The 25,122-nt window shown below is 43.5% G+C and overlaps 3 protein-coding genes across 9 annotated transcripts in view; 2 read left to right on the top strand and 1 right to left on the bottom strand.

Moving 5' to 3' along the window:
• Positions 1–3,617: 3,617 nt before the first annotated feature.
• Positions 3,618–15,656, top strand: ifngr1l (interferon gamma receptor 1-like). Of its 2 annotated transcripts, none has more exons than XM_060073927.1 (7): positions 3,618–4,024; positions 7,911–8,031; positions 8,123–8,304; positions 8,599–8,750; positions 9,425–9,578; positions 12,226–12,341; positions 12,774–15,656. In XM_060073927.1, the coding sequence occupies exons 1-7, from the start codon at positions 3,937–3,939 to the stop codon at positions 13,287–13,289; spliced, it is 1,329 nt and encodes a 442-aa protein (XP_059929910.1). In that variant the 5' UTR covers positions 3,618–3,936; the 3' UTR covers positions 13,290–15,656. The 2 variants fall into 2 exon arrangements, with proteins under 2 accessions (XP_059929910.1, XP_059929909.1); XM_060073926.1 differs by having other exon boundaries at positions 3,636–4,024; positions 9,422–9,578.
• Positions 15,657–17,854: 2,198 nt separating this feature from the next.
• On the top strand, positions 17,855–22,170 carry il22ra2 (interleukin 22 receptor, alpha 2). 2 transcript variants are annotated; one of them, XM_060073930.1, is made up of 6 exons: positions 17,855–18,006; positions 18,573–18,684; positions 19,062–19,246; positions 19,483–19,625; positions 20,220–20,383; positions 20,852–22,170. In XM_060073930.1, exons 1-6 carry the CDS (start codon positions 17,898–17,900, stop codon positions 20,856–20,858), a joined length of 720 nt encoding a protein of 239 aa, XP_059929913.1. In that variant the 5' UTR covers positions 17,855–17,897; the 3' UTR covers positions 20,859–22,170. The 2 variants fall into 2 exon arrangements, with proteins under 2 accessions (XP_059929913.1, XP_059929912.1); XM_060073929.1 differs by having other exon boundaries at positions 20,835–22,170.
• The window catches only part of LOC132473703 (mitogen-activated protein kinase kinase kinase 21-like), a 25,144-nt gene continuing 20,996 nt past the window's right edge, over positions 20,975–25,122 (bottom strand). For all 5 annotated transcript variants that reach the window (XM_060073921.1, XM_060073922.1, XM_060073923.1 and 2 more), the window contains one exon: positions 20,975–23,453. In XM_060073921.1, coding sequence (XP_059929904.1) covers positions 23,050–23,453 — 404 coding nt within the window. In that variant the 3' untranslated portion in view covers positions 20,975–23,049. The remainder of the gene's footprint in view (positions 23,454–25,122) is intronic.

Here is a 25,122-nt window from a genome sequence, read left to right as displayed (position 1 = left end):
AGGCCATTAATATGTTTATTTACTATTCCCAGACCTGTTGAAGACATTTTTGACATTTTTTTAATATTATTTTAGTACATATTTACTTAGCAATCCTGGAAACATTGATGATATTCATCATCATTCATTATGAAGTAACACAAAACGCTTATTTTTTCAATTGTTAACAGAAAATATTTTATTTCCCAAATGTAGGCTTACCAGCTATTTCATGCAGCACTCTCGCACTTAAATATATGTAAACAAAAATGTAAAACCACGTTGAACCAACCTCCAGAGCTCTTACTGTAACTCATAACTAATGTCTATTAAAATTGTGCCCCTTACCAATCCTAGGGTTCCTAAACATGCTCACAGTGAGGACTCTTTCATTTTACTTCTGCTTTTGACTATACATGTTTGATATGTTGGATCTGTTTGATATGTGTATCATACAGAGAAAATTCTAAGTATTTATAATTTGTGGTCATCGTTTTTTTTAACAGCCTCTTTAGTTTTTGTAAAGGAACATGAAGATCATAATATATTCAGAAATAAATATATATAAATCACATAAATATTTAAATTAATTAACATCGATTTCCACGTCATCGATTCCAAGATTTCCTGCAATGTTCTCAATGCCAAATAAACCAAAATGTCTCTGTTCCTCAGACCCCTTGTTAATGCAGCTCAGCGATGCGTGCTTGCAATGCAAGGCGGTTTGTGTGAGCGAGTGCTTAAATGTGTTTTTAAGTGGCCCTGTGTGTATATGTCTTGTACCGAAAGAATACACTGTAGGAAGTAAAATTGCAAGAACCCCACAAGACGTTTGTTCTATGTTCAGTACGTAAGGCGCAGGCAGCTCAAGTAACTGCTTTATATACCCGATGGAAACATGGCCTGTTGTTCAGAGCGTAGCAGTCTATATACTCTCCCAAGGCATTTGTATTACGATGATATTATAATGTAAAGAAATCACAAATATAGTAGTGTTTACTACACTCGAAGCATTATGGAACACAAGGATAAATGTAAAATGGACATCTGGAAAATGTTTCTGACTAAGAGTTTATGGAATATACGCTAATTGGTTACCGTCTGGAGACTTTAAAGTGATACAGAAACTCTTGCAAGAATGTTACCACGTAGTCTTTCATCCCTGAATATATAGTGAACGTGTGTCTGTGCCTTAGGTTACTCCATAGGGCCTGTAGAAATAATCTCCCCTGCAATGCCTGGTTTAAGGAGCATCCTAGTCCAGGTTTATCCGTCTTGAGACGACAGAAGAGCACAGTAGACTGCAGTCGAATCTGAATCAATGGCAGATTTAATTTCTCTGGGAGGTTTTCCAAACCACTAAACAACAAAAGAAAGAAGGTTGTGAAAGAGCCTCAATTACGTTTCCATAAGTCCACATCGAATTGAGCGTTACGCCTTTAAACGTCTAATGTACAATCTCCTCCAACCTGAGTTTGGTCAGTTCTCCTGGCTTCTCCCATCTGCTGGAGCTCAGCTAGGGATCCATGGACCTGCAGCATCAGAAGCAACAAGGTATTGGTCAGGGTCATAGAACCAATATTGGGACTGCAGGTGAGCTCCAAAGCAGGGGCTTGTCAGGGACCGAGACCCAGTGATGGGGACGGCGGGTGGGCTCCACAGAAGGGGCTGGTATCGGGGTTCTTCCAGGGTTCCTGAGGTCTCCCCCTCGCCATCCGAGATAGCTGGTTCCATGAACTCCTCTGTGAGAAACATTGTTCTGATGACGTTACTAGGTCCCTCCCAATTTGTTTCTGCTTATCTTTCTGTTTCTTGCTGCAGCTCAAGCATGTCAGGTTTATCCCCACGGTTAGGTCAATGACTAATCATCCATAATGCTTTTCGTGGGCCAATTTACGTCAAAATGTATCCTTTGTTTGATGGAGTCTTAACCGAATGTATTGTCAATTCCAACAACAACAACAACAAAGCTTTTTGGTTTCATGTCCAAGGTTCACCACAGCTTAGTGTAAACAACATTACCTTGATGGTTCGTAGTGTAAAGAAAGGCTTTAACTGGCCTCCACGTCAGGTGCACGTTGGGTGGGGCCGACGACAGTGATTTACAAGACGGGATGGGGAAGTCAGTGGCCTGATTTTTAATCTCCGTTAGCGAATAAACATGCGCCATTAGAGCTCAACAGAACCATTTTATGAACAAAGACAACCAAAGAGAATTGCTATCCAATGTGCGTTTTCTTTTTTTCTACACAATATACAGTAGGACCGGGCCCTACCATTAGTATCACAAATAAGTAATAATTTGCTAATGACAACATTATGTTGAGTCAGTTTAGGGGCAATCAAATTGAGTGATATTTACATATGCCTAATGAATCACCGCGCGTGGCAGTTTGAGCGAACCCTAATGAATATTCATCCGCGCATTCTCCCCCTGCGCACTGCAGTTTATAAACTGAATTATGGTTGATTTGCCCTTTTAAAAATGAACATGAGCGCATCTCCCACAAGGAGGAGCCGAACAATAACGGCTGATTATAAAAAGTGTTTTAGTGCTAAGCTGACGGTACGGAGACTGCAGCAGGTTGGTGTATAGACCCAGGCTCCTTCAATAAGGAGAGAGTGTTGGCCCGAAATCTGCAGCTTTGCTCTCTGTCACAGACAGGTCCGCCCCGCTGTCGCTGTCACATCCTTTAAGAAGGAACCGGTTTGTCTCCGGGTCGGGACATCTCTCTGATAATCAGAATCAGAATCAGAGTTACTTATATTACGTCTTATTTCAAAGTAGGCCTACACAAGAGTGAAATTCTTAGGCTTGATTCCTCAACAGCCACATATCAGCAACAATACAAGATAGAGTAAATAAAGATAAGAAAAAAAATATATGTTAAAAATAAGTAGGCCTAGCAGCATAGATCATAGTAATAAATATGAATCAAATAAAACAAAGTAAGTAATGATAAGATAAACTAAAACATAATAAGTATGGCAATAATAAGTAATGAGGTGTTTGCGTCGGGCTGACCTCTCAGGTGCGGGGTCAACAGGCGGCATCAGTGTGCATTCACAAAGACGCTTGAGGAGAAAAGGCTGCACGTTATCATGCAGATCAGAAACACTTTAACAGGTGTCATCACACGCATCGCAAGCACCCGCAACCACGATCGCTGGATTCGTGCACTGCAGACTCAGACTATTAACCATATTAAAACGATATCCAAAATATCGCTGGCATCTAAAGATCCGGTATGAAATTTAAAATATTAAATTATTGGGGAAGTTTGGAAACCACACCACCGCACGAATAGGCTCGTAGGCCCATTCGTTGCAAACCAAACTGGATTGTGCCTTACATTTATTAAGTATCATAAACTTGGGTAATGCCATTTAACCATTTAATTTTCTTGATCAAGTCATTTATTTCCAGCGGCCTGTTGAGTGAATGGTTTCCTTGCGGCTGCGGCTTCCTACGCTACAATAAAAATGAATTTTACACTGTGACTTGAGTATCTTCTGCCATCTAGCGGTTATGTTTAGTACAATACGTCGCACACATATCGGTGAGTGCAGTATGTGCAGTTTGGAATGCTACGGCATATCGTGCATTTATATGTGGTCAATAAATAAATAAAAGTGTGTAGTCAGAAGGATTCAGGGTAATAACTAGCCTATCAAAAACATATATATCTTAAGCTGGAGGACGTGCGTCCAGCCTGCTCCTGTTTATTCGCCCGTGTGGGCGATTCCAGTGGAAGCGGAAGACGCCAGGGTGAAATCTTGCCCAATCTGGCAACATTTGCGGCCGCCCTCTATTCGCTACTGGACGGAAGTAATTTGGGATTCAGGAAAAGATGAAACTGCGATGCGACGTTTCTTGGTCCAATAATAACAATATACTATTGAATAATCGAGCCAAACGAAGAAGTTCCGCTTTCTTGTAACTCGCTTGTGTATGACATGTGTTATGTAAAAATGGCTTTGAGTATGGAATGTAAAACGTGTATATTCCTCTTTTCATTGTTGCTACGTCCCGGATCTGCTTTTGGTAAGTAAGTGGTCACAGACCACAGGAAGGGTGGAGAAGGGACGCGTGTGTTTGTTTAGTCATGTTTTAGACAGGGCAACTACCGCATAGAGCACAGCCTCGTCCATTGGCCGTGTCCGCCGATTATTTCGGTATTCTCTAAATGCTGTTTTATTAATAGGCCTACTACTAACCGCTCTGGGCCTTCGTCGAGGTGGCCAGTTTTCACCATGTGGATATAGAAACACCTATGAACAGCAGGTCTGGAAAGCATTGGGAATAATCATTAAGTGTCAGAAATATTTAACCTTTTAAGCCCTTTGAGACTGTAATGGGGATTAAGGGCTATACATATAAAATTGCATTGAATTGTAATATCTGCAGTGAATTATTTGAATAGTTTGCGGTTCACTCTTGCAAAAGTGATGCAAAGTGATGGTGTTGGCCTGCACACTGTAACTAAACACAACGCATGGAAGAGGGATGTTTGGTCATTGATTGGCCCTGGTTTTTGTGTAATTTCTCTTCCGTAAAGTAATAACGATTTCCACCAATAATCTATTTATAATCCAAAGCAGTAATGATAGTTACCTATTTGGAAACCATTTGAAAATCCTCCCACTAATGTCACTCACTACAGCACTTCAATGATAAAGCTTTATTGTCAAAGAATGCCTTTTTCCAACATGCATGGTATTTTAATTGGACTGTGTGGTAGTTTGGGTTGAGTGAGGGCATCATTCTGCAGGACGTTGCTGATAGTTTTGAGAGCTAGTTGATGGATGTCTGGTCATGTTGATGTTTGGTAGACATGCCTTGATAGAAAAAATCAAGGTAGGATTTAAATTAGTGCTGTGCCTCTTGATAATGTTTAATGTTGTCTTTGTACTGCTCTGGCACATTTACTTAGCATTATGGTTCAATAACAAACAGACCTTGATCAAGCAAATAGTTAAAGGCACCCAGTGCAACTTTCGAGGCTTAAAAATAAACATTCAATTTCTAGTCTTTTTTACACGTAGTAAGTTTCAATAACTCCATACCATTACATACCGACATTTAAGCAGCAAAGATGAGACGTCGTTGTGTGGTGAGAACTGATACAAAATCGATAACAACAACAATGCCGCCATTTTCTTTATTTTTTGTAACCTACAATAAATAAAGCAGGCTTCCAGTCAATGGAAAAATGGCTTCTCCCCACCGGCGATTGTTGTTGTTTACGATTTTCTATCAGTTCTCACCACACAACGACGTCTCATCTTTGCTCCTTGAATGTCGATATGTAATGGTATGGAGTTATTGAAACTTACTACGTGTAAAAAAGACTAGAAATTGAATGTTTATTTTTCATTGAATGTTTACATAAAGTTGCACTGGGTGCCTTTAAGAAACAAGTCTTATTTCCCTGTCGGGATCCTTTCCAGAATATAATGGATGAAGGGAAAGTGAAAGCGCTTCATTGATAGTATCGGGACTTTCTATGACTCATACTGAGCCATTATCTTGACTGAATACTACTAAGCAATATTCTTGTCTTGTCACCCAATGTCACCCATAACCAGTGGTGTAGTCCAGGGTATACGCGGGTATACGGCGTATACCCACTTATTTTTCAGTCAGCATTGCGTATACCCACTTCTAAACCCCCCAGATGCGCACCATTCAGTAGTATCTGCAAGCGAAATCGCGCACTTTTCCCCGGTGAAGCCCACGCTACTCTGCCACTTATTGGCTAATACTCGCTGCCTTTACTGATTAGATTGGTTAACTGTAGGCATGACGACGAATGAGCCAATCGGAGGGAGAGAAAGGCGGGTCATGCCGAAGTAAATATCGCGAAAGACACATTTACTTTTACAAGTTTACTTTAAATGATCTTCTATAATAATCCGGTAAAATGAAGCGAGCTATCCAAACAAACATTTCATTTGACAATTTCAAACGTCCTCGCGAATCAATATCAGCCAGCAGCTCAGCAGTTAATGTTAGCGATCGTACACCGGTACAGTTACCGTCGACGCCCGCTCTGCCCCCCGCCCCCGTCGGAGAGGAGGCTGTTTGAGACCTGGTTGAAGAGCCATCGGGCTGCCTCTTCTGTGCGTTCTAGACAGTGCAGTGTGAAAACTCCTGCAGAAAGCAAGTCTGTCTGGAATATACTGTAGTATGATCATGGTTAGAAACCCAGTACTGGGCTCAGAGAGCATATCACAGTTGATGTGTTGTAAATGCATTTATATTTTTTCTTCGTGAACTAAATATTGTTGTTTTGTTACATATTGTTTTGTTGAATAATTTGAATGATGATGTTCAATCATCATATGATATTTATATATATATTGATATTATACATATCTAACGAGATGATTGTTGTGGAAGAGAAATAATCTAATGTTTAATCTAAGGTGAAATATGAATAAGGATGCATTGTCAAAAGTAGTATGTTATTTAAATAAGTGTTCAAAAAATTACTGAAACACCATGTTTGCCTCATCTATATTTTACATTCATGCTGGCTGCCTGTGTGACCAGTAATACCTACAAACTGCTCCTGATCAAGTCATGTTAATTTCATAATAGTGGCACACTCTGGCCCATGCTATGTGTTTTGAATCAGCTGTTCAAAGACACCGTTTCCAAAATAAATTACTGATTTGCCATGTGAGAGATAAGTGTCATTCCAGGAATAAGGAATAGTTGTCTCTCACTAGTCTGTGGGCCAGTATTTGTTTAGTCATTTCATAATCCTTCCTCCCTGAGATCAAGCAGCAGAAATGATGTGCCAATGTAAGTAAACTAAAAAGAGTAGTCCCAAATATCACTGTTTCTAAAAAAGGGTGTTTTTCTGGGCTGCGTTAAAAAAAGGGCAAACATTTAGAGTATACCCACTTCTCCAGGGACCACTACACCACTGCCCATAACACTGTCCTGTGTGTTTCATAAGACCTCCTGTATTGTGTAATACACTTTACCGAACAGTTCTGTTTTTTGACAAAGATGTTCTGAGTTGAAATGCTTCCTGTTGAATTGCACAACGCAGCATTAATACATGTTGACCTGTTGAATAATGTCCCTTGTTCATTGTCGTTGGCGTCAACGTTTGCCTGACTTCCTGCTAGAGTTGGGGTAGTGCCGTTTTATTTGGGGTAAAACTTGCGTTACATAGGCGAGGACATTGGGTGCTGCTTTCCTGGCCTTTCCACATGCGTCCCAGGCAATTTTTGATGAAGTGAGTTCAAAGAATTGTTCTTATTAATGAATAAAAACAGTCCATGTTTGTTTTAGATCTCATGGAGAAAATGTTTCACATAATGTAACACAATTTTTAAAATGTAAAAATTAATAAATTATTGTAGTTTACTTTTAACTTTCATCTGACCATCTAACCTCCAAGTGTCTCCTTTTGTATTTAGTCATGCTGGTACTGAGGAAGTAGAACCTGGTTCCGGCTGGAATAACAAGCCACTTGGGAATAGGTTTCAATGAAGTGCAAGTAAATAAGGGAAACGGATATGGTGGTCCCAGGGGCTTTTTGTTATGAACACCATGTCACCACCGTTTTCATGCGGTATCTTTCTGCCCTCTAGTGGAAATGTGTTGTTGTTAAAACCTCTAGGCTGAGGTCACCCACTCACCGTATAATGCACCATCACTCTTCAACTGTCGAAACTGTCCTCCAGTATAAAGCGGAGCAAACTTTAGGATATCTTTATCCTAAATAAATCATTGACAATACTGCAACATTTTCAAAGTGGTGTTGTATTCAAACTGATGATCCAAGAGCAAGATGGTTGCATATAGGACCCCCGTGAACAGCCTTTTTGAACATTTCTCTTTTTGTTATCGGGTTCATCATGGAAGTGTTTATTCTATATCATGATGCCATCTCACATCTCTCCCACCACAGTGCCGTCGGCCACCAACATTTCCCTGGACTGTCACAATTTTATAAACATCCTCCGCTGGGACTACAGCGACCATGCCACTCTGAAGCCCAACTTCGAAGTGACCGTCGAAATGCTAGAAAGGTGGGTGGTGTAAAAAAACTGCAACCTGTTTGGTTTTTGTTTTTGATTGATGACCAAGCAGCTGATCAAGAATCTTCCCTTGGTGCTCCAGCGCGCCAAAGCTGATCCGGGTGGACTACCCAAGCCTCCAGTGCGACCTCTCCGCCTTCAGCAATCCCGACAGCGACTACAGAGTCACGGTGACGGCCGTGGTGGGGCTGAACGAGAGTCTCCCGGCTCCGCCGGACGGTTTGACCTTCAGCTACTTCAGAAGCTCTCCGTCGGAGCAGCTATGTGAGTGATGGAGGAGTCCACGCGGCGTGGTGCAGGAAGGCTCTTGCTGAGGATCAGCTTCCACCGCGCAGGGCACTACAGCAGGGATGCTCCGATCAGGGATGCTCCGATCAGGGATGCTCCGATCAGGGATGCTCCGATCAGGGATGCTTGGATCAGGGATTCTCAGCGGGCCCCCTATGACTGACTGTCCTAGGCATGACCAGTTGAGAAGCGTTGGACCAGATGGGTGCAATAGGATGGCATATAGAGCGGTTGGTCAAACAAGTAACCAGCACTGGTTTCCCTTCTCAGGTTCATTGGACCTTCCGCCCGTCAACGTCACTTTCCAACCGGGTGTTGGAATCACGATCAGTTTCAGCCATCCTGCTGTGTTGTACGGCCAGAGGCGGTTGAACAAGCCAAAGTCCAAATTCAATTACGAAGTGGCAGTGACCGGCGACCAGGTGGGAGCTCCCTTGTTAAGCCGTGCAGTCTTTCTTCTTCTCACTCACTGTGTTTGCTGTTGTTCCTATCGTTTCACACGGCTCTTATTGACTCAACTGATTCAATAAGAGCCGTGTGAAACAATCCCAATCACACGGACCAGGCTTTAACAGCTTGGGGGGCCAAAATTGTGTTTGTTTGTTCTTGGAAAGCAAGCGCTCTGTGGCCTGGAAGCGTTCTTCAGCTCTGGGGGTCCAGGGTGCTGCGCCAAAAACTAGAAGAAAGCACTGCACATCATTGTAGGTTTAGATACAGATTGTCCATGAGGTTGCTTTTCAACGGTAATAAGGCCTGCTGCGCTTTCTTCTCGGTTTCAGTAGAACAGCCTTTCGTTTTACAGCCATTTACAGTTGTGTGATCAGCACATCAGGTCGTTCTGCTACTTTATGTGATGGTGTCTCTGAACAAGGGTCAAGTTTCTAGCTGCATCCTTCACACTGCAGCGTTGAGCCTAGGATTCTCCATGAGGGAAACCTGTGTGTGTGTGTGTGTGTGTGTGTGTGTGTGTGTGTGTGTGTGTGTGTGTGTGTGTGTGTGTGTGTGTGTGTGTGTGTGTGTGTGTGTGTGTGTGTGTGTGTGTGTGTGTGTGTGTGTGTGTGTGTGTGTGTGTGTGTGTGTGTGTGTGAGAGAGAAGAATTACAGCGGCAAATGCAAGATGGACGTGTGTGAGAAGACCATCCCAGCAGGGCTCCAGCAGGACTGTGTGAGGATCAACGGCGACTGGAACAAAATAACCGTCCTAAGCACCCAGGACTACTGCGCCCGGGCCGGCCCCGCCCCAGCCCCCGGTAAGCAGAGGGCATTCATCATACATATGGACTACTTCCTGAACATTGCTGAGTGCCCATACGATTTGAATTGCGATTCTGGTGATATTGAAATCTTGGAGCTATGCGATACCTTATTGTGTTTGGATATTCTGATCTGATGTTTGATAATATCTTTTGTGTGGCTTAATGTACTAGTTTGGGTTCTGGTCCGTTGGTGTCGGTGATTGGTTTTTGAATGAACATGGCAGGACAGGACGTATTGCAAATTGACTTCAGGCAAATAAGCTTCAGTGCCCTCTGTAGGACGATACTAGGGATGGGCAAAATGATTATTTTGCGGGAACTAGATCTTTCAATTCAGTTCACTATAACGTTTTGTTCGTTTGATTCGTTCGTTACGTCAGATTACGTCATTTTTTAGGGAATCTCACAGGTGTCTGCCCCCCTCCCCGCGAGACGTCCATGAGCATAATTTAAGCGACTTCTAGGCTCTACCCCGCGTGAAAATCGACAAGATATCCTATATATTACAACCAAACGTCCCACCAATATTTATACCACTATATTTCATTCATGGTTTTATATATTTTTTACTTTACATTTAATTCTTCATTATTCAGGCCTTACAGAACTTTCATGGTCTAAAATAAAAAATACGAACTGCAGTTTAATATCTTTGTTTGTTCTTGAATTGACGTAGAATGGAGCAAAGACTCCTGGGATTGGGAAATGCGTTTATCCAATAAACAGATGGAGGTCAAGTCTATTTTCGGAAATGTAGGGGGATATATGAGTGGCCCTGTCACACTAAATTTGTACCGGCTGCCAAATTTGTACCGGGCGCGTCATCCATACGTAATCCATTCCAAACCTGCCTGTCAGCAGATGATCGCGTCGTCCGTTGCCGGGCAGGTTTAAAAAAACATTCGTGCTCATGTTGCCAAAGACGAAATAACATAATACAGTTAACGGATCGCTAGATAACACTTGTTTTTACTTTATATTTGTATTGTATTTAATTGTTTGATCAAATGTAGCTATTAAACTGAGTGTTTAAAGCGGGTTTCAAAAAACATTCGCGCTCATGTTGCCAAAGACGAAATAACATAATACAGAAAACGGATCTAGATAACACTTGTTTTTACTTTATATTTGTATTGTATTTAATTGTTTAATCAAATTTAGCAAGTAAACTGAGTGTTTAAAGCAGGTCATGGACGAAATAGCACAATACAGATAACGGATCGCTAGATAAAAAAAGTAGCAGAAGGTTCGCGAATGTTCGTGAACCTTTCACGTCATTCGACGCGATCGTCCGTTGCCAGGCAACGGACGAAGCGATCATCGGTAGTCCGAAACAAGTGTTATCTAGCGATCCGTTAACTGTATTATGTTATTTCGTCTTTGGCAACATGAGCGCGAATGTTTTTTGAAACCTGCCCGGCAACGGACGATGCGATCATCTGCTGACAGGCAGGTTTGGAATGGATTACGTATGGATGACGTGCCCGGTACAAATTTGGCAGCCGGTACAAATTTAGTGTGACAGCAGCCGGTACAAATTTAGTGTGACAGCCCCACGTCGAATGGTATGACCCAAGATACGTCAGACAGAGAAAGCGCGCAAATTCGACGGTACCACCTTGTCATTTGTTTACCCAGGTGCCATGGCAACACCATTGCTACCTCTCATTGGCTGAATCTTTGAGAACGTTGTAGACTCACTCGATATAAGGTCGCGGGGAGACAAAGCTCTGTTCGTTTGTATATTTTATTTACGTGACCATATTTTTGTTTTATGTTAAAAAAAAAAAGAATCTAAGAACCAGTTCTTCTTGTTTTGAGGAACCAGTTCTTGTCGTTAACGATCGGGATTCGTTCGTTGTGAACGAATCGGTCGCGACCGACTCATCCCTAGACGATACCATTGATTTCAGGGTTCCTCCACTGTTCTGCAAGTATTGAAATGTATAGGCTTTGATTTCCAGTTTATTGAATATGGATAATTATTGATAAAAAATCCTAGAAATACATTTGCAATTCAAAAACTTTTATTTGAAACGTCTGTTAAGTCCCTATCTATCGCCGATTGAGGGAACACAATGGTATTTGAGCCAATGTCCCATTGATGAAAGCCCTTGCATTTGCAGTACTATGATCGTGGCTAACCTGGTGTTGGTGGGGGACGTTCCTGCCGTGTATTCAAATCACAAGCAGCGCAGTGAGTGCCGCGCGGTTTCCATCCCCTAGCGAAGGCAGCTCCGCTAGAGACGACGTTGGGAGCCATCGCTACAGACTCGCTCTTCAAATCACTTGTGTACGACGTAGGGAGTGTTTAATCATCATCATAATCCCTTGTTACGTCATACAGCAACAGTTATATTCCAACAACACTGGTGACCCCCTCCATTGGTCAAGGGACTAACTAACAAAAAGTGTTATTGTTGGTGTTACTTTAGTGCACTTACTCGATCTACAGGCTCCGTTGACCTGAAGGGTAGCTTGCCTGACAGCAGGCTGGTCAGAAAAAGAGTTACATAATTAGAAAGAAACTGAGGTACAAAAGTAGGTGAAACTTATGCATTGCGTTGGACTTGAGTGTATATGTCTGTATCTGAGTTAATAATAATTTCTCTGTGTTTCTTTTCCTCCCACATTGATGTAGCTTACCAGGGTCTGTTCATCGGGCTTGGGGTATGTTTCGTCGTAGCACTCCTAATCCTTGCGTTTGCTTTCATCTGCAAGAGAGTCAGAGCCTCCTCCCAAACACCTTTCGCTCTGGTGAGGTTTGTTTGTTTGTTTGTATTTGATATCCAAATGAATATGCTCTATGCAGTGTATCTCCGACGCTGCTCTGCCTTGACCTATACAGCCCCTGTGATTTGAAGGATTGCATGCATACTTAAAACAGATAAAGAAAAATAATCCCACCTCCTAGATTACATTGGAAAAAAATATATACATTTCCAGTAGGAGAAATTGGGCAACATGTAAACTTTCATTATTTATTTACTTATTTTTTTGTGCTGGTAAAAGCGGTACTTTACTGAGAGAATATTGCGTGAGGGTGTGGGGAAAATAGTAAGAGAACCACTTTAATGTGATCTAAAGACATGCTTAATTACCGCATTACCTCACCCCAACGTTCTGTCTTTCTGTCTTTCTCTTTCTTCCTCTCTGTCTCTCTTTCTTTCTTTCCCTCGCTCCTCTCAGTCCTTCCCTGAGATGCAGGACCATAGCCACAGCCCGCTCATCCAAGATCAAAATCTGTCTCCGGTGTCCCCTGGGGCCTTTTACAAGGGGGACCGCCTCACGATCACTGCAGTAGACCAGAACGGGATTGGATCCGTGCAAAGCGTCATCACTGCAGCGGAGATGGAGCCCGAGCGGCCCCGCCCCGCCGGGAAGCCGGCGGTGGCCAACGGGAGCGTGCCGTTGGCCCCCAGGTTGAAGCCAGCAGCAGAGGCTTCCGGGATGGACCCCGCCAGGAATGACCCAGGGGTGGCCGCCCGTGCCGCGGGGCAGGGTGACCCGAGAATGCAGCCCCAGGTGGGGGATGACCCAGGAGGGGCAGCAGGCGCCCCGGGGCCCCTCCCGCTGTACGCAGACGTGGACGAGGGCGACCTGGGAGGGGAGCCTCCCGATGAGTCCCTGAACGATTCGGGTTACGAACAACGCGTGAGGGTGGAGCTCACTCCTGGGGATACTGTCGATGCCTACCTTGGTTGAGCTAACCTAAGAAGCAAAAGTGTGTTTTCATGATGGTGAATTATGGGATGCTCAGGCATATGTGTGCGGTTGACTTGGCAGAATTCGACAGGCCCTCGCAATTTGAGTCAATAATTAACATTGTTAATTATAATAATTAACATTGTTAATTATTAATAAGTTAACATTGAAGTGTATATTGGAACTGTTAAACGTTTTTTTTCAGTGATGTAATTTCCAAAATTCGAGCCAGAGAGACAAACAGCAACCCTGCGTAACCGGGTCATATTTATCCCTTCAATCACAATTGATTCTGATATCCATAGAAAAGGGTTTACATTTAGGTGCCACTGAGGAAGGTAGGACAGAGGACCAGAGCACAAGGGATAACATTTTGACGACATCACTTAATCGGTGAGGTGGTCAATACGTAGACGACACTGGGGAGAAACGGGTTGGCAAGACAATACATGCAATGGAAAACAAAGCCTATATGACTAAAAGATAGCGGCATATGAATTTTTCCATCACAGCCTCTAATGCACTCCTTTCCACTAATGCCCTCCCTGCCTCTTATGGCCTCCTTTCCTCTAATGCCCACCATACACACTGTGAAGTGGACTTTCTTAAGTGCCGAGGGTATGTTTATAACCTATGTCAGGTATAATACGCCTATCCCCATATTGAGTGAGGCGTTGACCAAGCCTCCGACCTGCACCTTAGTTCTCGTCCCAAAAAAGCACTGCTGTATATCGCCCACAGTTCATTGCAGTTTTGCATTTGGAGAAGATGAACACATTGAGCAATACGCATATGTTGTAAGTACACAAACATATTCTCATATATTCTACTAATATGTCAGAGTCCTGCCTGGTTGAGTCTGCAGGTGTTTGTGATGTGGGTAAAAAGTTGTTCAGTTCTTGGCGTACAACAAGCGGTCCCTGGGCCCCTTCAATCAAGTTGAATGTTTCTGTATGGATCCTTTCATTAATGTTGGGGCATAAACGGACCCACTAACACGCACTTTAGTAGGGCGTTCATTGCTATCTACCCAAATCTTACTTTACCGTCTGCTTTCGCGGATGGCGGGTGCATTTTCCCTCAATGCTGTACAAAAAAACATGTCTGTTTTAACACGCCTTACATGCTAATTAGACTTGGATACCTTGCTCTGAGACACGTTAAAACGTACACAGGAGTAGCCAAGCACCTGATCTAAAGCCCAGAATCAGATGCCATGTAATGGTATGCCTCATAGTATGTATGGTCTACACTGTTGCAGGAGATGTCTTCAGGGTTTAATGCAAGATAAAATGCTCCTGTTGTCTCTACTGTGCAACATGCAATGTGATTCACTTAGTTTTTTGGCTTCTTTTTAACCCTTGGGGCTCATGGACAGAATCTGCCAAACTGAAATATGTAATACTTTCTTAAAATCTGTAATATGAAATGTTTACAAATGAGCCAATTACAAATTTGTAAATCATTTGAAAATATTTCAGATAAAATGTTCCATTATAAAATATCTACAAATTAGCTAATTTACAAATGAATATAGGCGAACATTATGGCCGTGTTCACACAAGAGTTTGAAATTCAACTCAAATCCGATTTGGGAATTTAAAGGCAGCAAGACAAGCTTCACGTCAAAGAAAATCAAGTGGAAGCTTGTGTGTGTGCGTATAGGTCCGGTTTACATGGCGTAAACTTGTAAAGTAGGGCTATGGTATGTTCTGGTATTACATTTTTTTGTTGGACTCAAAGCACTTATAATATAATTATATTATGTGGCCACTGGTCCGAATTAAACCAGGTTCGCTGCTCTGTGTGTAAATTGGTTGCAAGAGTTTTTCTCTATAATTTGCCAAGTCATATAGGCCTACATTAATTTTTACGCTTTATTCAAGTCATGATTATGTTGTACGGAGAGTAAATTTTTTTTCTTGCTATGTAGTTTATATTAAATGATCAGTTCAGTGTTTATTGGAACTGTTTAACGTTTTTTTTCAGTGATGTAATTTCTAAAATAAGAGCCAGAGAAACAGCAACCCTGCGAAACCGGGTCATATTTATCCCTTCAATCTGACTGCTGAGCTGTATTCAAACTGTTGTGTTTTTGTGGATGTTTCCTGAGTGACTGATGCTATGTTGGATACATTTTTGTTGATTGGTAAGATAAAACCATTGATGTGCTCTTGGTGTCCATCTTTAATTTGTTCCAATTAATGTCTGCAACTCATTCCGTCGCAGGGCTTTTTTAATGTAAATGCTTATTTTTACAACATTTATAATTTTGTTGATTTGTTGATTTTCTTTGTGTTTTGTTATCCATATGTTATGAATCGACAGTGGTCACATAAATAACTTTAAATAAATAAATCCTGTGTTCTTGTGTTGGTTCGCTCCGATAATAGGCTCCACCTATGTATTATCCTCTTTACAGGAATTTAAAGGGGATTGTTAACTTCTGTGAAACTGACCAAGATTAGGGGAGGAAGAGGCAGTCTTTACCTTGTTGTGTCAGGAAAGAAACAGCACCTCTTTGTGTGTGTGAGTTGTGACATTCAGAGAAATCAACCTATTTCCTCTTACGTTTGTGTGTGCGTGTGTACACAGCTTTTTTTTTTTATGATATCTTCTGCTTTGGGTTGCCTTCCTCTTCTGTGGTGGCTGAGAGAAATTACTACCTTGTGTCTGACCTTTCAGATTACACCGCTGATCAAGCGCAGATATCGGAAGATGTTTAGAGTTACATTTCACCTGGATTGAGAATCGTCATTTACAAAAAAAAGTAATGTCATAAAGTGTTCCAACTAACTCTAGTCGTTGATTACACAGACAATGAGGGATGAGCTTTATAGAGGAAAAGCATTGTCCGGATTATTAATAAAGATTATTAAATACATTTTTAATTTGTTACAGTGAAAAGACCAACAACCCAACAACCAACATTGCCCTAACTAAATCCCCTTTAGTGCCTGTCTTTCTTTACTTTAAAAAGGACAATGCACTGAAAATGTTAATGCACCATAATTAACAAAGAAAAAAACATCATCTGTTGTTTGTTGTATAGTCCATATCTTTACATTTGGGGTCCATTGTGTTTCCCTTCCTGATGCAGACCCTGTCTGTCCATCAGTGTTGTATTTAAGATGTCATTTAATTTAATATAATGTATTCTGATCTGCCCAATGAGGGCCGATGCACATCCGCCTTCCCGGATCACTGACACATTTACAGAAATATATTTTAATGGGTACTGTCCATGTCAAATAAAAACCAATAAATACCTAAGAAAAGTTATAGAGGAAGTAGTGAGATTATTCACATATTAGTTTATCATAAATCTCATTGATTGTAAAAATGCACATTTTAAAATAAATTTTACACAAGTCAGCTGCCAATATTTGGGTCGGTGTCATCACTGAATGTCAAAAATGTGTTACATTGTCGGTCATGCACTGACACTGCAGGTATGAACACACTCCTCTGTGCTTCTTGGAGAACAGGGATCTTCAACCCTTAATAAAATGTATCAGCACACACTTGTATATTCCTACTGGAGGAATTAAGAGAGAATAACACAGAATGGGAGATGGCTAGAATGCCGTAGCATTCTTAAAGCACCTGAATTTGTTTAATAATGTTTAACTTTACACATGGTTCCTTTATCAAAAATGTAAGAAAAAAAAAATCATGTGGTTTGTTTATATGAATACATATGTATTTGCATACTGCCTTTCATACAGAAAGGCAGTATGAAAATACAGGCATGTTTTAATGTAATGTAACTTCTCATTCAAACAGATAATGAAACAATAAGCATTAAGTAAATAAGGAATAGCCGACAATGATATTTGAGGACAGGAAAGATCAAGGTAGAGGAAGTTGACCACTGACCAGTCACCTGAAAGCGCCAGTATCTGATGGCTGATGGCTGCAGGACTTCCTCCAGCACATGGGACCGGAAGCCATTGTTTTTCTAATTGGTCAGCCCCAGAGTGCACTGGGAGGTAAGCACATTGTGTTGATGTGTAGGGTAACTGTAGTTCACACGGTTTGTGGCTGAAAGGCAGGTCATGGTAAAACATGAAGTGAAACAAAAGGTCAGCTTCTCTGTTCTTTTTCCTTATTTTCTTTGACTAAACAGTAGCTCATTACCACCAACATCAATGCAGAACTCCATTCAGAGTGCATTCTGTGCACAGCGCTCAGACTTGAGGTCATCAAAACTCAAACTATGAAACAAGGGGTCCAAGGGGTCCTGCTCTGTCTTACATTTCCATTCGTCAATACCCAGGAACCCTTCTGTGCGCGTATGTTTGTAAACCCATAAAAAAATGGACTTAAAACAAACGGTGCTGTAAACCTGACGGTAAACCAGCAACAAACTGTATGCAACAACCTGATATTCTTTTAATTGCCCCACGCCGCCCCTCAGAAAAAAGTCGTCAGCTCTAATTGAAGTGAAAGTAATCCCAGAATAGCGTGACTGTGCAAAACCGGTCCAGAAAAACAAGGTGTCAAAGAGCTGTAAAACACCTGAGGAAAGAGGAAGCCGGCGGCCAATATAAGGCCTGACACCGTGCCCGGAACCGTGGGTCTGCGGTGTCCTGCTCGCTCTGCATCATGGCTCTCTGTGGCTTCCTGAGTCCCGGCTCCAGGGTCTACACCGCCGTCTCTCTGATGCTCGGGGTGCTGGTCTCGGGGAACCCCCCTAGCCGGCTCACAGCACAGGGTAAGGGTACCCCAGTGTTGTTGTTGTTGTTGTTGTTGTTGTTTTGTTGTTGTTGTTGTTGTGTGAGGTGGGATGTATGTGTGGCGGTGTAGGCATGGGACTCTCTTGAGGTGGGTGTCGTTAATGAGCAGGTAGTTAGGGGGGGGGGGGGTTAGGGGTCTTGCTGAAGGGTGGAAGACCGGTTGACCAGCACCAACATCGGGCTATCCACCCCAGATCCTCCAACACTCACCGGCTAGACGGTACTACAATTCACGGCAATTAAATTCAACTGTATTCGTCTGAATCACCGGTGCAGTCTCAAAGGACTTCACAGGCCATATATTTATGACACCCCCCCTGACCGTAGCGCCCAAATGGGCAAGAAAAAACTCCCTTAGAGAATATGTGTTTGTGTGTGTGTGTGTGTACTGCAGTGTTTGTTGCTGTGCAATGCGTGCCTAGTCTCGCACATTAAGTTCAGGGAATCACCCGAATCCCTATCTAGTTAACAATTGCGACAACATTTTCTGTGTAATAGCCCCTTGTTTTGATGATGAATGACGTGGTCCTGTGTGTGGCTGCAGGGTCGTTGGCCTCCCCGATGGACCCGAGGTTTGACTCTGTGGACTACAAGAACGTCTTCCGCTGGAGCGCACCAAACAACGCCACGCTCACCTACTCAGTCCAGTGGAAGATGTGAGAACCCATGCACACACACGCACGCACGCACGCACGCACGCACGCACGCACGCACGCACGCACGCACGCACGCACGCACGTACCCACACACCCACTCACACACAATTATAAGCATTGAATACATACAGAAACACCACACCACACACACACACACACACACACACACACACACACACACACACACACACACACACACACACACACACACACACACACACACTCACACATACACACACACAAGCACACACACACACACACACACACACACACACACACACACACACACACACACACACACACACACACACACACACAATCTACATAATAGAATATAGTGTATTATTAATAAAGTCCATCTCTTATCCTCCATTCAGCTATGGGGACTCCCAGTGGGTGCAGGTGAAGGGCTGTCAGGGGATCCAGAGTCTCCAGTGTGACCTGAGCAGGGTGACCTCCGACTCCAGGGAGTGGTACTATGCCCGGGTGCACGCCTCCTCCACCCTCCTGGCCAGCCGCTCAGCCTGGGCACTCTCGCGCCGCTTCAGCCCGAGCTGGGACAGTACGTCTTCAGATGTGTAGTCAACCAAACCTGCTTCTCCTCCTCCAGCTCCTTTCATCTCCACCTCATCCTCTCTGGCTTCTCCGCCTCCACCTCTACCACCTCATTCTCCCTCTCTCATGACTCCTCCTCCTCCTCCTCCTTGCCCTCCATTATGTAGCGTCATTACGTCACATTGTATTAAAGTCTGTGTTTATATCTTATTGTTCATATATCCCCGCTGTACTTCTTTGCAGCAAAAATCAGCCCGCCAACATTAAACCTGACGATGACAGCACAGGGCCTTGGGGTCCGCCTGATCCCTCCTCCTGCCCTGGTGAGGAAGCTGCACAAGAAGCTCTGCTGCAGAGTCCTTCTCCGACACAGCAGCGGCGAGGAGGTAACCCCACTCTGACATGTTACCATCCGTGGCACACTGGTCGGCAAAAAAAAAAAGTGGACGGGGGGAGTGGTTGTGCAGCACTCTCCAACGTCCTCATCCACGGATGTGGTGCCCTTGAGCAAGGCACCTGAAACCCCCACCTGCTCCCCGGGCACCGCACTGCGGCTGCCCGCCGCTCCGGGTGTGCCGGTGTGCCCCCCCCACGTGTGTGTGTACCTCCGACAAGGTCACTCCTCTGTGTGTGTATGTGCAAGAGTGTATGTGCTACGGCTCCTGGATGGGACAAAAGCAGAGAAAGAATTTCCCCGAAAGAGGGACAATCAAGGATAACTTAACCATGGCAACAGCAACACAGCATCAGCAGGTCACAGCTCACCTGTTTGATCGCAGGTTGACTCTGTCGTGAACTTCCCTTCCTCTTACGGACATCTCCCTCTCTTTTCTGAATATAGTGATTTGTTTCGCGTAAATGCATTGCATTTTGTAAAGATAAGAATAGAGAAGGATTACAAGATACGGTCTAACCAACCCTTCAACTACTGTCGGCCTCCCATTGTTTCCTTTCCTTCCATCCTCTTGTCCTCTCTGCAGGACAGGATTGAGATGAAGTCTTGTAAGAAGGAGCTGGTCCTGGACTACCTGAGAGCAGGCACCGAGTACTGCCTCCGGGCCCAGTGTGTGGTCTGTCTGCGGGGCAAGAGCAGTGCCCCCACGCCCTCCTTATGCATCACTACTCTGCAACATGCAGCCGCCAGGTACTTGCTGCACGACTAAACACTGTTAAATTAATACATATGCACGTCAATTAATAAATACTTTAGGGTTAATGGAAAGCTCTGGATTATTTTGCCGTTGTAACCAAGCTGATGTAATGCTTTGGGGGTGGAAACCTTCTACAGCAAGTGCTAATTGAAGTTGTGTTCTTAACGTATTGCTCTTTTTGCGTAAGACCTAGAGCACAGAGTTAGATATTTAGTATTTGTTTAGTATTTATTCCCGTCAAACTGTAAAAGAGATGTATTTCTGCATAGATATATATATATATGTAGATAGATACTGTATATGTATAACGCACCGTATACAATAAGTGGCATCATTTGTTAATGCTAGTGTCACTTCCTTTTAGGCTCCCACTTCATATCACCTGAAAACATCCACACATCTTGTTTCTCCTTCACCACTCTTCCCCTCTCTTCTTTCATCCAGCCTCTTCTCTCCTTCAGATCCTGATCCCTAGCTGAGCTGTTGGAGGAGAAGGATCTGAACCCACACCTCTGTGGATTCAGTCATCACTCCCAGCTTCAGGCTGACGGCGGCCGGCGCAGAATGGAAGAAGACGACTCACATTAAATATTTCAAGCTTTATTCTTAATGATTCATGTAACATTCTGTTAAAAAACGGACCTGGTGCAAATGTCTGAAACTGTACACAAATCATCAGCTATTTGCTCCAGAATAAAGTTTTTTTTTATTTCTTAAAACTCACAATATGACTAAGCATCGTTTTCTCAGGCAATATAAATTATTCAATCTTGTAAACAAAACACAAGGGTCAAATCTAAGTCCTGATTTACACTTTATTAACATTGTTCAATACTCTTATTTTGATCGATCAGGAGTGAAAAATAACCAATACTGTTGTGATAACAAAAATAAAAGATTTACATCAAACAAAACAAATTAAAAAACAGATCACGTCCCGCACTTGGTTCATTATGTCCTTCCGACGTCTCGGGGAATAATCACCGAGGAGCAGTGTGTAGGGTGTCATCAGACGAGCTGAGGTCATATTCAGATCTCTTTAAAAATATATATATGTCATCTATATAAGCAGCTGGTTTTTCACGTAGTGGTTTTGGTCAAACACATGAGACTGAGAGAGCCCTTGTTCAAAAACATTGTGCTCGATTAAAGATATGTTCTCCACTGTTAAGACATCGGGGGGGGGGGTATGCATAGAGCAGTCCTGCTCAGCTCAGACTAACCTTCAGTAATAGCAGTGCGTCGAACTCTGAGATAGTGGTAGGCTAGTTATGTTGTTATGCGTCTCTTATTGGCTGGCTGCTGAAGCCCTGAAATCCGAGCTTTGCGATACAAAATCATGTTACAGTATGATGAAATGTGGTGCATCAATAAGGCGACGGTGTTTCTGAGAATTGGTCTTGTCGAATAAAAACCTCCTCCATTATAATGGTTTCCTTCCCACTACTTCAGAATGGTTTTAGTGGTCGTCAAAGCAGTAGCGAAGGCATGTGTCTGGTTTATAAAATAATAAAGTTGAACGTCCTGTGAACCACGCACACACATGTTACATCTGGCCTTGACACAACTTGAATTCATTATCTTTACCGACTTCCCAGCACACCACAAGAAAAGGCCAACACACATTGGTTATTGATTGTTTTTTTAAGTCATCAGTACCATGGTCTTAACGTAATTACATCCTCACGTGGAACAAGTGGTCTTTTTATACGCTGCTACTTGGTTTACACTTCCTAGCGTATTATTACATTAAAGAGTTATTCATTACTTATAGATTCTTGATTTTTCATAAAATTAAGATTCACACAATTGTGGATGCCAAAAGTTGAGCAGATGTCGAATATAAATACTTGTCAAAAGCCATATAAGCGCCATACGGCTATGTTCCAGAGAGAAGGTAGGGTCTTTTGGATTTCATTTCAGTCTAAATTCTGAGTGGAAACTTTACACCCATGCATTGCTAGCACTCGGATCATAATTAGTCTTCCCCAAACTGGCATCAACATAGACAGACAGGTACCAGCCGCCAAAGGAAATGGATAAAAACAAACAAACAAAAAAGACGCTTTGTAAATCAAAGCGTCTTGATTGGATTTAGTTTCTGCTTGACATTAAATGCATCAATTATTCTGTAACAAGTCTGATGACTATCAGTACCGGCGCCAGGGGGTCCGTAAGGAAACCAGGGGGAAGCTTACCTTCTCCTCCGCGCTGCTCACACCCTGCTCCACCCAGCGGCGAGTCTCTTCTACATCACCAACGGCAACATGTATAAATAAAACAGGTGAAGGAACCGTGTTGCCATTGGCTACAGCGGCGGTCAACGTTTCGCTGTGCCAATCATAGAACAAAGAGAGGAAGGGAGAGAAGACAAGGCCACCTTGGAGAGGGTCTAAAGGCCAGCGAGGGCAGCGGAGCACCTGAACCAAAGCGGTAGAGCTGCCTTCACAGCTCTGGAACCTTCCTCTGCAGCTCTTTGATCTGGAATGAATGCATGAATATATGAATGAAAATAAAAAATCAACAGGCAGTGACTTCCAGGAGGTCCAGCGCTGGAGACGTTGGAGGAGCCCTTCCTGTAGTAGAACACTATGGGTACGGGGGCCCCCGGCTCAGCGCCCAGCAGCAGCACCACCACCAACAGACCTCTCCGGGACCCCTAGGAGAGGAAGTCCTTCTCCAGCTGGAAGACGGAGGGGCGGCCCGGGGAGCTCTGGATGCGGCACAGCGGCACGGTGCAGTCCCTCTTCTGGCCCTCCGTGTCCATGTCCAGCAGGGAGCAGTCCGCCACGCCGGGCCCCTGGGGGCCCAGCATGACCGTCAGGGCCTGGGAGCTCTTGTGGCCCGAGTAGTGGCCCAGGGAGTAGCTCTTGTTGCGGCCCCGCAGCAGGGCCCAAGTCTGGGGCTTGGCCCGCAGGGACAGGGGCCGGGGCCTGGAGCACGGCGCCTCGGGTTTCTTCCTGTGCTCCACCGCCGCCGCCGGGCCGTTCTTCTGCTCCTTCTCTGACTTCTTCTGATTGGTGGAGGGAGGAGGAGGAGCCTGCTCTGGCGGCGGCCCATTGGCTGGAGGAATGAGAAGGGATATTGAGATTCACAAACATGGATCAAAAGAAAACCGAACCCTAGAACTTGTTTTGGATGGGATGTGATGGATAGGGTTACGTTGACCCTGGTCTGCACCCAACTGGAGGTTTGATCACACAGGAACGGAATTAAAGTTGAACTAGTAGTTCACTGTGCTACTGCTTGTCTGTTACAATTATCATTTTGGGTGACCAGGTAATGTCAATCAAACATTCTGGCTACTACAACCCCCCAAATCTAGGTGTAGTTAGTGGGAAGGCCCTGTGCATTAGAGCGAAAGCCTGAACAGTAATATAGCCCTACATTTTAAGAAGTGTCTGTCAGATGTCAGCATTTTTAAGAATGTAGTAGTCCCTGTGATCCTCGCTACTGTAGACCTCATTACTATAGCCTGTGTTGCTCACTACTACAGCCTGTGTTACTAACTACAGTGGTCCCTGTGTTACTCACTACTATAGCCTGTGTTACTCGCTAAAGTAGACCTCAATGCTATAGCCTGTGTTACTCACTACTGTAGTCCCTGTGTTACTCACTACTATAGCCTGTGTTACTCACTACAGTAGTCCCTGTGTTACTCACTACTATAGCCTGTGTTACTAACTACAGTGGTCCCTGTGTTACTCACTACTATAGCCTGTGTTACTCACTACTGTAGTCCCTGTGTTACTCACTACTATAGCCTGTGTTACTCGCTAAAGTAGACCTTACTACTATAGCCTGTGTTACTCGCTAAAGTAGACCTCACTACTATAGCCTGTGTTACTCACTACTATAGCCTGTGTTACTCACTACTGTAGTCCCTGTGTTACTCACTACTATAGCCTGTGTTACTAACTACAGTGGTCCCTGTGTTACTATCTACTATAGCCTGTGTTACTCACTACTGTAGTCCCTGTGTTACTCACTACTATAGCCTGTGTTACTCGCTAAAGTAGACCTTACTACTATAGCCTATGTTACTCGCTAAAGTAGACCTCACTACTATAGCCTGTGTTACTCACTACAGTGGTCCCTGTGTTACTCAATAATATAGCCTGTGTTACTCACTACAGTAGTCCCTGTGTTACTCACTACTATAGCCTGTGTTACTCACTACTATAGCCTGTGTTACTCACTACTATAGCCTGTGTTACTCACTACTATAGCCTGTGTTACTCACTACTGAAGTCCCTGTGTTACTCACTACTGTAGCCTGTGTTACTAACTACAGTGGTCCCGGTGTTACTCACTACTATAGCCTGTGTTACTCACTACAGTGGTCCCTGTGTTACTCACCACTATATCCTTTGTTACTCACTAGAGTAGTCCCTGTGTTACTCACGACAGTAGTCCATGTGTTACTCACTACTATAGCCTGTGTTACTCACTACTATAGCCTGTGGTACTCACTACTATAGCCTGTGTTACTCACTACTATAGCCTGTGTTACTCACTACAGTAGTCCCTGTGTTACTCACTACTATAGCCTGTGTTACTCACTACTATAGCCTGTGTTACTCACTGCTATAGCCTGTGTTACTCACTGCTATAGCCTGTGTTACTCACTACTATAGCCTGTGTTACTCACTACTGTAGTCCCTGTGTTACTCACTACTATAGCCTGTGTTACTCACTACTGTAGTCCCTGTGTTACTCACTACTATAGCCT

The sequence above is a fragment of the Gadus macrocephalus genome, chromosome 15, assembly GCF_031168955.1.
Source record: "Gadus macrocephalus chromosome 15, ASM3116895v1".
NCBI lineage: Eukaryota > Metazoa > Chordata > Actinopteri > Gadiformes > Gadidae > Gadus > Gadus macrocephalus.
This window is presented reverse-complemented; position numbering and strand designations above follow the sequence as displayed.